The following is a 15,745-nucleotide window of genomic DNA, read 5'->3' as shown; positions in this document are numbered from 1 at the left end:
GAAGCAAGCCGTTTATACTCTCAGAAAGTACGGAATGACATGAGAAATAATGATGCTGCATGGCAGCATATGTTGGTCCTTTTTGAGAAAGTGAGCAATGTGACCAAAGGGAAAATTAATCGTGGTTCATGGCCAATTAAACGTTTGCATATATTTCAATTTAGTTTATCTCTTTATAAACAAAACAAACGCACAGACGAACAAACACAACAAACAAACAAAAAAGAACCAAACAAAGCGATATAAAAATTTAAACAAAGCGAGACTTACTACATGCGTCTCTGTTTAGGGAGAAAATGTCAAAAGAGAATCTTATTTGAAGTCCCCTATATAAATCATCTCGTGACCAGGCCCTCGTTACAAGCGTTTCGGCACGTGCATTTCTTCGGCCGCTCGGAAATATAAGCACTTAAAGCCCTTGAGCAACGCGCGCCGGTGAGAGGTCTGTAAGGGGACTGGCACTAATTATTTGTGCCAGACCCCCGGAAAACCCTTTCCAACTCGTCTCAAATCTTCCCGGCCGGCGGAGAAACGCACGTTCTGGAGCGCTTATAATGAGGGCATGCTTGCACACTTCTTTTTATTCCGCTCCAACAATCATCAAGCCCGTCGAGAGTGATCTGATCTACGATTACTATCTAACGCTTTTGTATGAGCCACTTGATGAGTTCGTTCAGTGACTGAGGAGAGTTTCTTCATAAATCCCGACTCAGCAACATTTCGCCATAGTGGCCAGAATCTTAGAACGATCGCTCCACAAAAACTCCTTGACTTTTTTATTGTGTTAAGGTTAAAATTTGGCGTTACTTAATGAAGCGTCCTTAAAAGCTGGTATCTTTTCCAACAGGAAAGCTCTGAAAAAGAAAAAAAAATGTACTTTAGAAAGGTTCCCCAAAGAGGGTAAGATCTTACAATAATCTCATTCATGTCATGAATTTAACTCAGTCGGACACCATAGTCGGCTTCGATATTCATTCTCCATCGAAACACCTAACACTTAAGTAACAAGTCTATAATGTACTCCTATTAATGACCCGTCCCTAGGCAATTCATGAAATACCAGTCACATTGTTCCAAAGAGACCAATGGCCCGTTTCTTGAAAGCTTTTGTAGATTGCCGCCGCGAGGAGCTGTTTTTTTTCGCTTACTTTAACTTTTTCAATCTTCACCATATTAACATTTAAAATCGTGATAATATTGGTTTAAAAGTAAGGCATGGAAAATATCAGGAAACGAAACAAAATAGGTTGGTTTAAAGCTGAGATCCGTTCTATTATTCGTTGAGTGTTTCCTTTCTCCGTGAATGAGGCCTCAGTCCTTTCTGGACATATCACACTATCTGTTCATTTGAACAGTATGTAAGTAAGGGAGACAAGAATACCTAGCTCTTTCCGCCATCTCGTCCCCAGACCACCGTGGACTGTAGGGGTAACCCGCTTCCAGTTTTTCGTACGGCTGGTTATTTTTTTCGTGGTAAATCGACTGGAGGTAAAATAGTGGCGCTTCTTGGGGAAAGTTCTTGTCTAATTCAACTGAAAAGAAAAATGAAGCAAGTGGTGATAATATTTAATCCTCACTCACTCCATACATCACTCAATCAAAATGCACCCTTTGGCCAATTCCCATTGTAAGTGCCGGACTGATTTCTATTCAGTATGTCTCACTTCTTTGTGTCAAAATGGAAGATGTGTCGTTTAATTTCGATTTTATACTTGTACCAGAAACAGCACTTACTGTGAACAATACAAAAGAATCCTTGTACTTTGAACAGCAAGGAAAGCTTCATGAATCCCTCAGCATCATACTCAAGCACTGAACTACCGAAAAAAAAAATTGTCTCTAGATATTAACATTCTACCCTTTGTTTTATTCTGAAGCATCTCAGTGAGCCAGAATCCTGATCATGAGCCCATAAGTAATCCAGCTTTTTCCACCACAGACCATGGTCCAGAATTTGTCCATACCATTTGCAGCAATACAGGGAAAATGCAAACCAGTAGAAAAATTAAATTAGTAGGGGGTAGATTAGTCCATATGGGAGAAAAACTGTTCCCCTGGTCTCAAGGGTGACCCTTGGCCTTTAACTGTAATCAAGAGGACAGGCACAGTTTTTTCCCATACAGACCTCCTGTCTGGTAAATAACATATATATACACGCTCAAAAGTCATATCCTATTTACAAGACTTACTCTAAAGTAAGCTACATTTGGCAAATGATTTGACTGGATTGTAAACTATGTCTTACCTTCCAAATGCACTAAGGAAAGCTGCAACATATTCCCTTCTTTTGTGGAATGCCTGACAAACTTGCTCCACCTTTCAAAATGTAATTATATATTAACACCCTAACATCAGTATGCATATTCTCCATACTGTTCTCTATACATTTCCTGAGGCGCCTACAAGAAGAACTTGTTTAAACATCAGGAGTGTCTTTAGTTGGTGATCATCTCCTAAATTCTTGTGACCTTTATGTTAGATTCAGGGGTTATATTGTGAGGAGAGATTAGATATTAGTCACTCTTAGGGGTTAACATGTTCTAACAGTAACCTCAGAGACTAATCATGCAATTAAAAAGTGAACTCATCCTCCTGAGTGATGCAAATATTAATAATAGGTGAGGAAAATTCTTGGCTAACTTTGAGGTTTTCACAGTTTAAGTTTTTCCTTTGCTCATTATTCTGTCAGCTCAGTTACTTCAACTCAGACTTACAAGGGTATATAGCATGTCACAAAATATTGCATTGACTTCCCTTTGCCACTTTTTTGATTGCATTTTTTTTTTATTATAATTTAACCCTTTAACCCCTTAGAGTGACTAACATCTAATTTCTCCTCACAACAACATTTAAGTCATGAGAATAAAGGAGATGATCACCAACTAAAGAAGTTCTTGATTGATGAACAAATTCTCCTTGTCAGAACCCTAAGAAATGTAAGGAGTGTTATGGAGAATATCCATACTGATGTTAAGGAGTAAAGGGTTAAGGCCATAACACTGTGACCTTGAGAAAGTCTGAGCTTAGAGCCCTGAGAGGTAACTTTTGATACCAATTTCAACCTCACCTTTTGTGCAAAGAGTTCCTGGATAAGAGGTAGGTATTCCAGAAGGCAGCCATTCACCCCCAACCAATGAGGAATACGAAGATTGCTGGTCCCACCAAATGCTCTGTAAAATAAGTATGAGTTTGAATGGATTGACTGTAAAAGTATAATATCCAAAAAAAAAATACAAATTTCATCTGTCATGAAAAGTATTACACATAAAACTGATGATTTTACTACGCTGACGATTCCATGGAGTGAATTTACTTTTAAAAACTTGACTTTAGATTTACTAAATATATGACTACAGCAGCCTGAACCTTTTTACACATATGTATTCAAAGTAATTAATGAAGATGCATATTCATTTTTGAAGTTTGTTATATCTTTCATATTTAGTGGCCATTTCTGCACAAAGACCTCACCTTTCTACGCGGGGTGATAACAAAAGTGTTGGTGTAACATTCTCTCCATTAAGAGATGCATAAGAAACAAACAAGCATGCCATGTCTTCACCTGGACAGTCCTGACAAACAAAGAATTAAATATGGATCATCACAATGATCAGAAAAACATTTTTCATATCATAAGTTATTAATGGTAAATTTCAATTTTTGTGACATAAGCAAAATTATTAAAGATATCACACCAGTACTTAGTCTAATAGTTGTTTTTCAGCTCTGTTTCTCTGGAATCAAAAATAAAACACAACAATCTTACCCTTATAATAAATTGCGGGATTCCAGTGAGATCAACTGGCAGCTTTATCATAAAATTGACAACAGAGTCTGTCTTCTGAGAAAAGAAACAAATCATCAGAACCCAGTTGCATTTTAACAAGTATTATGATCATTTTCAAATGTGATTTTAGTCAATTACCATTTTAACCTGTTATCAAAATTAATCTGTATAGTTTGTGACCCATTCCACTTCTCGTTGCTAGGGAGCTCTTGTTCAAGGGTGTGACTTTCTGTAGCTTGCATACACAAACCTTCACCTCACCTGTTGCCCTTTTAAAACATGTACTTCGAATTCAGGATAATTGGTGTCAGCTGCAAGTGTGGTGTATTCAAAGTGGATTCTGGGGATTTTCTCCACTTGTTCTCTTTGATGTTCTTTGTATTCCCTGATCAGTTCTTTTATCAGATTTACTAAGCTTTCAGGATTATTACAGTCCCAGTTCTCAAGAGACTATGGAGTAAAAATGATTAAAAAAAGCATACTTTTAGAGAGTAGTAACAAGGTCAACCAGTCTGTCTCGATTTCCAATTTCTTGCCTTGCCAGGCTTCAGAAACCATTGAGAAGGCAAGCTAGCCCCATTACCAAGACCTGACTCAGACATTATGACTGAGATCTTGATAACCATGTTTTCAAAATGAACACTCCAGCCTTGCCTTATCAATGGTACCACCTTCACCTTGGAAGCCAGATTAAAACATCATGCATTCTCAGAAATTGCATTTGGCAAATGAAAGTAGCATTTGTCATTTTAATAAGAGACATAATTTAGTATGGCTATCAAAGTCTGTACTCAAGCCATGTTGGCCATTCAGCTGGACCTTATCTGGGTTTCCTTGGCATAAAGCAACTAGGAGTCTTACTACCCACCCTCCCCACCCCCAATGGGATGCCAGTCTATCCCAAGATTACCCCCCAAGCACTTCATCAGGCAACCTTGACATATTGCCGGTACCCATTTATACCCCTGGGTGGAGAGAAGCACCATTGACTCAGCCAGGTCTGGCACCCAGACTTTTTGACCCCAAGTCCAGCCACTCACTTAACCCTAAGTATTAAGTAGCTGCAGCTCCCAGTTGGATGTAAAAATTGCTTATTTGATGGGAAGTGCCAATTTGAGAATTTCTGATTTTTCACCTTGCCCATACCTCCATTTTATCAATATTTGGTACAAATTCCTGATCTTGTGGTCCAAATATAAAATCTGGTGGAAAATCTGGTTGCATCTGGTTAAATATTACCTCCCCTGCAAAAAATAAACAACAACAATAAAACAAACAGGTAAATATAAAAAATCAAATCGAAAGGCAACTCATACACGGAGTTTATGACACATTCAGTCAAAATGTATTCAATTCCTAGGAAATAAAAAAGCAATTAAAACATGATTAAATGACTAAAACAGTGCACACCTAAGTTGCTGTTTACTTACATTTTAGAGTTCTACCAGCATATGGAACCACAACCTTGAATCGATCGCAGGATCTTGTTTTAATACGAGGGTTAATGAAAGACAAACTATCGAACACAAACAAGACAGAAAAAATGATGAAGTCCAATAACAATTACAGCTTTAGATTGGGATTGAAAATACTCCTTAAAAACACTGCTACGTAGTTGACCAATAAGAACCATGACTAACCCTGAATTTCATGGGTGAAATTCGTCAAAATGTTGCTTGACGTAAATTGAAAATCTAATCGAGTACCTTGACTTGGGCTCCACAATCTTCAGCAGTTCACCGCAAACTCCAATACCTTCATTATTAAGCACGGCTTCGGCAAATTTTGCAATTTCGGGATGGATACGTTGCAGGACATCGGCCGCCATAGCAAAGGAAAAATAATTCAGGACATTTTAGCGTTCCTTCATTTCCGCCTCAAAAGCAAGATGACAAAGTTGTGAGATGTTCTTACATGACGGTACTCCAGGATAAAGAGAAACCGCTGAAAACTCCGTCAGATTTCTCTCTCAATAAAGCGATCATGGAGAAATTATCAAGATATTTTAGTCCTCCAAATACTGTGAAAGGAATGAAGATCTTGGATAGAGAGGCTTTGAGAACTACCATCACCCTTCCAGCTCTTCGAATCGGAGCCAAAAAGTGTTCACTTTTTTTAAAACGTCTAAACAAATGCCTTTTGAACCAACCTCGTATGAGAAACATTGTCCCAGATGTGAGTGAAACAAGTAGAAAGATTCTCCTTCTACATCCAATGAATTCGTTGAAAACCTTGGGAGAAGAGGATCGAGAATTCGCTCAAAATCAGGGAGCAGAAGAAACGACTTACGATTTGGTACTTGGCTACGAACATTGGACATCAGAGCAAATTTTAAGAGCCATATTACCGGATGAGATTGATGAAATACCTTCATCCTTCGAGACAATCGGTCACATAGCACACTTGAATTTACGAGATTCGCAATTAGAGTTCAAATCACTAATCGGTAGGTGATGATCATCTTTTTTTTTCTTCGTGTATACATTTTTTTGGAGGAGAGGGATTTTACGAATGATGCACCTCTCTATGAATGTCGAGCTTGTGGTAGGTATTCATAGACCTTGCAATCTTTTCATATGAATTTTCACAGAACTAACCGAGTAATCACCCCTATCACCCATTCCAACCTGACATACGAGAATTTATTTGCTGGCAACAGTGAGATTTTCGACCACTCAGCCTTTGATTGTGATACTGCAGCATGCCCTTCCTTTGGGAGGGGGGAGGGTTATGGGACATCCTGCCTAGAGAATTGTGAAAAAATGAAGTATCTTTGTATTCACATTGAAGTATTACAGTCCTTTATTCTGAGTGAAAATTGCTATTGTTGGAAAGTGTTGGGTGCAAGTGCAAAGGGAACAAAGATTAAATTATATTTAGAAGGTAAATTAATTTTAGTGGTACTTAACCCTTTGACTCCCAGAAGTGATAAAGGTGTAACTTCTCCATAAATTATCCATACACTATCTAATAACAGGTAATGAGAACACTCAAACTTATCAGGTAGAAGTTATATTGATCTAATACCAATTCTTTTTGGTGTTTGATCAAGATAATATCTTGTACCTGATAAGTTTGAGTATTCTCATTACCTGTTTGCTGGATACTTTATGGATACTTAAGGGAGAGGTTACATGTTAATCACTTCTGAGAGTTAAAGGGTTAAAGGGTTAGCTAAATAGTAGTTTGCCATCTCAAACTCAACAGTTTAATCGAAAAAACCTGAAATGTTTGAGAAAGAGTAGCTTCAGCATTAAAGTGTAAGATTGATTTCATTAGTGTGAGTCTCGTGCTCAATGTGTGAGACTTGAGAGCTCTGCATCTTTTAATTGATAGTTCATATTGGTTTTCTCTTTATTTTTGACAGGGCAAGTGATATTAGACAAGAACTCCCCTCAGATCAAAACTATTGTGAACAAAACAAACACCATCCATGATACTTTCCGCTTCTTCAAGATGGAAGTTTTAGCTGGGGAGAGCAACTTTTACACCTCTGTGAAACAAGATGGCTGTATTTTTGAGTTTGACTTTTCCAAAGTTTATTGGAATTCTCGCCTTCAAACAGAGCACAGGCGTCTTGTTGAATCATTTGATTCAGGTGATGTTGTGTGTGACATGTTTGCAGGAGTTGGTCCATTTGCTATTCCTGCGGCAAAGAAAGGATGCATTATTTATGCCAATGACTTGAATCCTGCATCCTATGAGGCTTTATTAAAAAATGCAAAAATCAATCGTGTGAAGGATAAAATTCATGCTTTTAATTTGGATGGGAGGGACTTTGTGAGAAAAATGGTTCAGCTGTCTTCATCATCGTCATTATTAGAATCGTCAATTACTGATCAAAGCATTCAAGGAAGTTACAGCAGACCCTTTACACATGTTGTCATGAATCTACCTGCTAGTGCAGTTGAGTTTCTTGATGTTTTCCATGGTCTCTACATTTCACACAAACAATTAGTGCTCCCAATGATTCATTGTTATTGCTTCTCCAAGTCCCAGTCTCCAGGAGATGATGCCAAGCAGCAAGTGGAAAAGAATTTGGGAATTAGCCTTAAGAGTGAATACAGCGTTCACTGTGTACGTGATGTTGCACCAAAAAAGGCTATGGTTTGTGTGTCATTCAAGTTACCAGAATCTGTTGCATTTGCTGATATTGAAAGAAGAAGTGTTGAATTGAAGCGAGAAAGAGAAGACCACAGTAAGTTCCATAAAAATATTTAGAGTCCGATATACAGATATGTAGTGAAAGGAAAACCTAAAATCTGTTGCCACAGGCTTCTGCCCTGTAAGTGTCCTGTAACTGGAATTTCTGTGCTAGTGAACTTCACAAGGAAACAAGCAACTCTGCAATTGGTTTATGTCACTGACAAGGAGTATTGAACTCAAGGTCATGGGCTGTTTAAGTTTTTGTTCATTTCTTTAACTCTCATGAGCGTAATGTTTGATTTAGCAGTAATACCTTTGGGAGAAATTAGATGCAAGTTACCTTCAGGGGTTGAAGGGTTAAGCCTTTCTCAGTTCCCCCCCCTTTCCTCCCCTCCCATGGCAAACTTGCTGTACAGTGAGACCTGCATTCATTACTTTTTAGAACTGTTGTGATAGCTTTAATTCTTGTTTGTTTATTTTTAGATCATGATGGTCAAAGAACAAAAGAAGCCAAGCTAGACATCAAGTGCTAATGGTGTTGGTGAATTAGTTGTTCCCTAATTGGCCAGGTAGAGTTCATGTAACCAACTACATCCAGTGACTGTTGATTTATGCACTTTGTTGTAAAAATTCATTTGTTCTTTCATCATCTGGTATTAAATGTTGTCTTGAAACCATAGTATGACCTGAGACTTGGTAACCTTGTTTGGAATAATATTGTACTAACGTTTGAAACTGATTCTTTTTGGCTTAAGGCATTCTTTTTTATTTAAGGCATTTTGTCTTTCTTTGCCACAAATGTTGCCCTTCCAGTGTCTGATATTTCTTGTTTTCTGTGGTATTTTCAAAGCAAAATTGCTTTCTGGGAAATTCACATCTCTGTCACTGGTAGCCTGTTCCAGACTCTCAGCCAGTGGGGATGAGGGAAACAGATGATGAGCAAATAATGCTTGGAAGTTGTCATGGGAAATGATGAGGACATGAGACCTTCCCATCATTTCATGCACATCCGCTTTTTGTGTCTTTGCCTTACTGCCAGGAAACCTGTCACAATCTACTTTCCCGGTCACTGTTAACCTTAAACGCCTAGGCCGAAAGATGAAAAAACGACTGCAGAGGCAATTGAAGGGGGAGGGGTGGGACGAGTTATTTGCCTATTGTGTTCTCCCTTTGGATTTGTAACCAAGATCGCGTGCGTAGTCGACTTTTTGCACGTGCCTGTCACGTGCCTAGCAGAACCGGGCTATGGATAGGTGTGTACCGAAGTATTTCCAAAACTGGCCAGCATTGTGACTCCACCATTCGTACGGCTTCAATACTGAATTGATTTCTCCACGCGTCTATCAACAGAGACGCATTTTTCCTAAGTGTTCCATACGCGTGATTGGCCCCACTGTCACGTGATTGTGTACCACTGTTTAGATAGTTCATGACTTGATCCGACATTGGAATGCCGGTAAAATCAAATAGTCCTTGAGAAACATTTAATGGTAATTTTACCAGATCCTCGTATCTGACAAGTTTATAGCGATCTGGGAATTTACTCTCAGCCAGCAGAGCCAATCGCAGCCTTCTTATCGAATTAGAACAGAACTTTTGCACAAGATTGGTAAAATGAGAAAAGTTTGTCGTAGCCATTTTCACTGCTGAAGTTTCCAAACCCCAGCCGACACGATCCATAGAAGCGATGACAGCTCTTGGATCTCGCATCAGGTGAATGATTTTTAAATTATCTCGATCGCGAGCCATTAAACGTTGAAGACGATCAACGTCTAGAAATGGCAATCTATGAGCGAGAACTTTCACCACTGTGTGGCTGTGAAGTGAGCAGGACAAAGAAGTTATGAGGGGATCCAAGTCTTTGCAATAAATAGTAATTCGATTATCCTTCGCGTTGGTTATGTTTTTACAATAGGGCGAGGTAAAGGCGTGGCTTGAAAAGCGATTGAGCTGCATATGCGACATGAAAGATAAAAACTCTGTTTGCTGCTTAAATCTGCAGTTGAAAATGTCGCGTAGGAGGCCCAGTGCCGTCTGTTCGTAGAGTGAAGAGTTACGCACCGATGTCACTTGAAATGTTATCAAAGGTTCATAGATATAAAAGACCTGCGGGTGATGATTGAAAATTTGCCCAAGATACGATGATCCTGATCTTGCATTTGAAATAATCAAAATGTTTGTCTTTCCCTTTCTAGTTTCTGTTGGGGGTTGAAAAGCAACCAGGCCAGAATACTTACAAAGGGCCCTTATGGCGATGCATGCTGTGATACCTAAGGCAATGGGGCCCAAAATTCCAGGGACTCTTCGAGGTTTTGCCATGCAAAGAGAGTGTCAAGGGTGATCCAGAATCAGTCCCGTCAAATGCCTCTCTAAATAGCAAAAGAAAAGGCAGACAGTATGAATAAGAAAATGGAAATTTATGTCTTGGTCTTAGAGCTATTTTCAGCTGAATTCATAATTAATCAATATTTCCGGCCTAATTACGTGAGATGCCACAGGCAGGCCACGGCAAAAATTCGGTTGAGTTTCGTCGTCGTCGAAGTCTCCTATGGTAATCAGCCACGTGCTTGCGCTCCTAACTAAAGTGAAGCACTGTTGGTAGAGGTCACTAAATGAATGGGTGACAGCGTACAATATCTGGTTTTGTGGTCTTTTTTTCTTGTGTTTTCGATTTCACTCCTATACTTTGATAAGTGGATTTTGCGCTGGAATCACGGAACAGTGCAGGTAGCTGATCATCCATGATTCTTGTTCTAGAGTAAGGCACATCTTACACAATCGTAAACTGATTTAACCTCCTCTCACTTGTTATGAGAAAAGCTTGCGTGACCGTGGCCAAAAGAAGGGCGGCTTAAAAGGCTGGTACTGAGTGAATATGAAATTTATTATTTTCACGTATAACTGGGGGGAATGAAGGTAAGACTAACAAATCCCACGTTAGCGCCTCCTGGCGTTTTGTTTCACTATCTTTTTGGCGCCGTTGTTTTAGGAAAATTGATACGAGCTATTTCAATCAGAATTCTTCAGAACTTAGAACAGTTTTCGATTGAGTGACGAAAAATCGAAACCAAACTAATCTCAACAACCAATCACAACACACGTAGACATCATCATTAACCGATGAGAACTCAAAGTAAACAAAGGCAACCTGCTTGAAGCGCGGGAAAACGCGAGTGACCAAGTTGGGATTGGTCACTGTTTTGGATTTGATTGGTTGAGATAATGGCGCGAGTTTTCTGGACCAATCATAGAGCGAAGTAAAGCCAAACCAAAACACTCCAGGATCATTTTTGATACTCAATTGAAAATCGCGCAAAGAGAATCTCAATGGGATTAGCCGTTAGCCGTAAAACAGCAAAAAAATTAGCCGCTAGGCAAAGAAATTGAAAAACTTTAACCGTTTGTAGTAAAAAGGGTGAACCTTAACAATTTATTCTTCTAATCACAAAGAAAAGAAATTAACCTTTAGCTGTAAATTGGCCAAAATTTTAACCTTTAGCCGTAAAAGCCATCACCTCATTGAAACCCTTCTCTAATTACTTTGATAGACCATTCCCTTCGCAAACTAACGAGCGAACCAACGAATAAACATACCAATAAACATGAAACTAAAACGAACTAAAATGAAGATCCCGCAATAGTGGTGAACCCCTGAGGAAACCTTGTTGTAAATTATCACAAGGAACAGCGACCTGCTAACCTATTAATTTGAGCTTAATTTAGGCCTGTTCGAACGTGCTTGAGATGACGAGCCCCCTGCTGAGATGTTAGATAGATTAAAATAGAGAAAGTAAGTACGTTTCTCTATAAAGAACAGACGATGTTGAGCATGAGCTCAACGTCGCATTTTTAGGAAACGTTTCCGTGTTAATCACCAAGATACAATATAATTTATGAAGTCATAAAACTAAACCACCTGCACCAGAAACAAATTCTGCCATAGAAGTAATGCAATACTTCCAAGAAACATGTTTTCAAGCTGAATCCTGACAGTAACGAAGCTTTCTCAGACCGACCCCTAAACCTGCCTAAAGGAAGCGCAGAAATATCTCCTCATCTTGAACTTTCGCAAAAAACATCCGCGTAAATGTTTTGAGATTCTTGGAGGATGACACAAACTGACAGTGCTTATATCAATGTTTATGCTTCTGACATCCTTTCTAATTCCTTCCCTTCTTCGAGTGGCAAACGACGAGAATTTTAAATTTCAAGATGTGCACGTATGTGTTGAGCTTACAAGATGTATTGCATTTGATAATATCTTCCAAGTTATCAAAAGTACCTTTTAAATTTATTTACTCTGAAAGTTTAGCCGGCAAATACTTCTTTTAAAATATTATGAAAAGGAAATCAAAGGCACTGCAAAGTCGATTTTCGATTTCGAAGTCGATTAGATTTTGCGCAATGAATGAATTCCAGCCTACTTACAGATTTCATGAGCTTGCTTGTCAACGGTAATGTAGATGAATTCGTGGGGAGTGACCCGTTTCAATCGATGGATTTCCCTGCAATTGTTGAGATTAAAAATTGCGCCCAGCTTGTTGACCTGTGCGGTTTTTGTGAACAAGAACGGGTGGCTCGCCACCTGTACTCTGAAGGATCACATAAAGTGATTTCCGACTGGTATTCATACTTCGCTTAAATTATTACTAACGAGATCGACCCTCCACAGTGCTAGAGTGTGAATCATGCTGTTAGGAATGGGGAGGGAGGAGTGGGGGGGGGGGGGGGGGGAGAGAGAGAGAGGTAAGGGGAGACGGAGAGCCCGGGTAAGAACTGGCAAACGCGTTGGCACTAATATGCGTGATTTCGAGTAGTTTTATACGACACAGCAATTTTAACTGTGTTCGTGTGTGTGTGTGCTGCTTTTTAATTTGAAAAAAAAAAACTTGGTATAACATCGCCCGAAGGTGAAAAAAAACTCACTCGAGAAGGTTTGCAATAGCATTAAATCGTGATTAGATTTTGAAAATTTTCTCAGGTAGGAGGGCTCCATCACTTCTCTGGCCTACATTATCACACCACAAATTCTTGCTGCCACTAAGACACCTCACTTCTACACCCGCACTACCGACCTGTTATTATTGGTAGTAGTATAGCTCGTCTGACTAATTATAACCACCATGAAAGCGAGGCTTTAAGCAATTTTTTTTGGTATGTCACGCAAACAATAGTCATATATGAAGAAAAAAAAGTCCTGTTTGCATGTGGTAAGTATTTTTAGGTGGGAACTAACTAAGTGCCATGAAAGCGAGGCTTTAAGAAATTTCTTATGTTTGTCACGCAAACAATAGTCACACATGAGGAAAAAAAGTCCTGTGTGCACGTGGTAAGTATTTTTAGGCGAGAACTGACTAGTCGGTTGAAAGCGAGGCTCTGAGAAATTTTTAAAGATGTCACGCAAAATTTTTGGTTTGGGCAGTAGTGCGACCTGGGCCTTACTGATAAAAACACTCAGCAACCCATCTCTTCTTATAATCAAATTTTCCCGCCAACACATGTTTACCCCAACAGACATCTGTCACAATAATAAGCCACCATTGGAACAAATCGCAATTCCTCTGAGGACATCTCAAATACATCTTTCCATAATCCTTGTTTGACTTGGACATGGACAATGTGGGAGTCAGTCCACATTCACACACCATACGACTTATGGTATCCAGAGTGAACCAGCTGTGCCCCTGTTCTCTGCATCCATAATAATAATAATAATTGTAATCTTTCACATCGCAAAAGGTGGGGCAGGACTTTCTTGGCAACGTAGAAACACGTCAGGGGAATCTTCTTTCTTAGATTTCAATTCTTCTATCTGGGTATAGTGTATGGGACATGGATAACTGACTTCCACATTATACAACAACTCGTCCAAAGACGCATAAGGATAATCACCTGTTCCTTCAGGGGTGACCTCTCCTTCTTCCACCACCACCAACTCCTTCTTCTCACCACTAGACTTGCCCACTTTGTTCATCAGCGACTTCATTTCTTCCAGAGGTGGGGCAGGTTCCTCAGCTTTCTTGAAATGTTCACTCGTCACCACGACCTTCTCATCTTCTTGGGGCGGTAACGCATCCACAAAAATAGTGCCTTTCAATTTGTCTTTGGCTGCCTGTTTCGCTGCTGCTTTCTTACTCTTATACGGATGAGCTCTTGAACTCGTTTTCTTAGAACTCTTCTTCTTTATGTCTTCCATTTTCTTTTCTTCTTCTTCTTCTTCTGCTCTGCCTCTCTTCTTAAGATCTGTGTGAATGAAAAACAGGGGTTGATAACACAGTCTGTTATAGCAAACGAATGGGCGGAGTCATATCCCTTATTTAGAATTCATCTGACATAATCTCCTGTCGACATGTTTACCTCAACAGACAGCTGTCATCTCTCTCCCGCAGAGATGGTTCTATCCACACAGGGACAAAAAACTTTCCCGCTCAAATTCTATTTGGGTTCTATTATCGCCACGCCGGAGGAAAAACTATTGTTTTAAGCCTGTCACACAAGGTATTGTGTGACAAAAACTCAGGATTATAGGATTAAAAATCATGTCGGGGCGAATATTTGACAATTGTCAACGCTTCCAGCTGTCCGATCAAATCAGTGACATCTTTCATCAGATTCTTCTAATTGAGATAAGCACTGATGACATCTTCAAAATCATGCCCACACGCATGTATCTTTTTTCCCATCTCAATATAGTTAAACCCGTGTGTAAAGATACAGCTGTATGTAAGCGCCCACAGGTGTCGGATACTGACGGATGTCTTTACATGTAAACAGTTAGTTGTCATATGCTTATCTCCTGTTTCTCTCGAGAATATGTAACCATCGGGGCGAATATTCGACAACTGTCAACGCTTTCAGTTGTCCGATCAAATCAGTGACATCTTTCATCGGATTCATCCAATTGAGATAAGCACTGATGACGTCTTCGAAGTCGTGCCCATACGCTCGGATCTTTAGTTCATTTCTCAATAAAGTTAAACACGTGTGTAAACAGATACAGCTGCATGTTTACATTTTGGACACCACATCATTAACAAGATAGATTCAGTGGTGTAACGACAATGACTGCATTGAGACGTCTTGGAAGAACCCATTAAAAATTTTGAGTGATGGTTAGGCACTTCAGACTTAAAACGTGTTTTCCCGTTTTTTTTTCATGTGTGACACTATTTTTGCGTGACATTTTTAAAAATTTCTTGAAGCCTCGCTTTCAATCGACTAGTCAGTTCCCGCCTAAAAATACTTACCACATGCGCACAGGCCATTTTTCATGTGTGACTATTGTTTGCGTAACATACCCAAAAAATTTTTTAGAGCTTCGCTTTCATGTCGGTTAGTCAGTTCCCGCCTTGAAATACCTACCACATGCACACAGGACCTTTTTTCTTCATGACTATTGTTTGCGTGACATACCCCCCAAAAAAAAAAAATTTCTTAGAGCCTCGCTTTCATGTCGGTTAGTCAGTTCCCGCCTAAAAATACCTACCACATGCACACGGGACTTTTTTTTCTTCATTTCTGACTATTGTTTGTGTGACATCCAAAACTATCTTACAGCCTCACTTTAATGGTGGTTAGTCGGTTCCCGCCTAAAAATAATTACCACATGCACAGAGGACTTTTTTTCATGTGACTATTGTTTGCGTGACATACCCCTAAAAAATTTCTTAGAGCCTCGCTTTCATGTTGGTTAGTCAGTTCCCGCCTAAAAATACTTACCACATGCACACAGGAATTTTTTCATGTGACTATTGTTTGCGTGACATCCAAAAATATTTTACAGCCTCACTTTCATGGTGGTTAGTCAGACGA

General features: G+C 39.4%; 4 protein-coding genes across 6 annotated transcripts; 1 reads left to right on the top strand and 3 right to left on the bottom strand.

Annotated features, from left to right (window-relative positions):
• Positions 1 to 132: 132 nt before the first annotated feature.
• On the bottom strand, positions 133 to 5,709 carry LOC113665139 (BRISC and BRCA1-A complex member 2). 2 transcript variants are annotated; one of them, XM_027180793.2, is made up of 11 exons: positions 5,494 to 5,709; positions 5,218 to 5,303; positions 4,934 to 5,031; positions 4,049 to 4,237; positions 3,767 to 3,841; positions 3,472 to 3,572; positions 3,068 to 3,170; positions 2,246 to 2,316; positions 1,735 to 1,817; positions 1,382 to 1,532; positions 133 to 854 (listed from the first exon to the last, which is right to left on the bottom strand). In XM_027180793.2, the coding sequence occupies exons 1-11, from the start codon at positions 5,613 to 5,615 to the stop codon at positions 791 to 793; spliced, it is 1,143 nt and encodes a 380-aa protein (XP_027036594.2). In that variant the 5' UTR covers positions 5,616 to 5,709; the 3' UTR covers positions 133 to 790. The 2 variants fall into 2 exon arrangements, with proteins under 2 accessions (XP_027036594.2, XP_027036595.2); XM_027180794.2 differs by having other exon boundaries at positions 3,767 to 3,838; positions 5,494 to 5,628.
• LOC113665206 (uncharacterized) lies at positions 5,702 to 8,612 on the top strand. Its single transcript, XM_027180874.2, has 3 exons — positions 5,702 to 6,233; positions 7,155 to 7,985; positions 8,417 to 8,612. Exons 1-3 carry the CDS (start codon positions 5,702 to 5,704, stop codon positions 8,464 to 8,466), a joined length of 1,413 nt encoding a protein of 470 aa, XP_027036675.2. The 3' UTR covers positions 8,467 to 8,612.
• LOC113665207 (carbohydrate sulfotransferase 1) lies at positions 8,391 to 13,934 on the bottom strand. Of its 2 annotated transcripts, none has more exons than XM_027180876.2 (2): positions 12,362 to 12,504; positions 8,391 to 10,302 (listed from the first exon to the last, which is right to left on the bottom strand). In XM_027180876.2, the coding sequence occupies exon 2, from the start codon at positions 10,250 to 10,252 to the stop codon at positions 9,155 to 9,157; it is 1,098 nt and encodes a 365-aa protein (XP_027036677.2). In that variant the 5' UTR covers positions 10,253 to 10,302; positions 12,362 to 12,504; the 3' UTR covers positions 8,391 to 9,154. The 2 variants fall into 2 exon arrangements, with proteins under 2 accessions (XP_027036677.2, XP_089067881.1); XM_089211755.1 differs by lacking the exon at positions 12,362 to 12,504 and adding an exon at positions 13,826 to 13,934 and having other exon boundaries at positions 9,011 to 10,302.
• Positions 13,659 to 15,205, bottom strand: LOC149042982 (uncharacterized). Its single transcript, XM_089213673.1, has 2 exons — positions 15,181 to 15,205; positions 13,659 to 14,176 (listed from the first exon to the last, which is right to left on the bottom strand). Exons 1-2 carry the CDS (start codon positions 15,203 to 15,205, stop codon positions 13,659 to 13,661), a joined length of 543 nt encoding a protein of 180 aa, XP_089069799.1.
• Between the last annotated feature and the right edge of the window lie 540 nt (positions 15,206 to 15,745).

The sequence above is a fragment of the Pocillopora damicornis genome, chromosome 7 (assembly GCF_964200805.1).
Source record: "Pocillopora damicornis chromosome 7, jaPocDami1.2, whole genome shotgun sequence".
Classification (NCBI taxonomy): Eukaryota; Metazoa; Cnidaria; class Anthozoa; order Scleractinia; family Pocilloporidae; genus Pocillopora; species Pocillopora damicornis.
The sequence above is the reverse complement of the archived record's forward strand: the minus strand, read 5'-3'. Positions and strand labels throughout refer to the sequence as shown.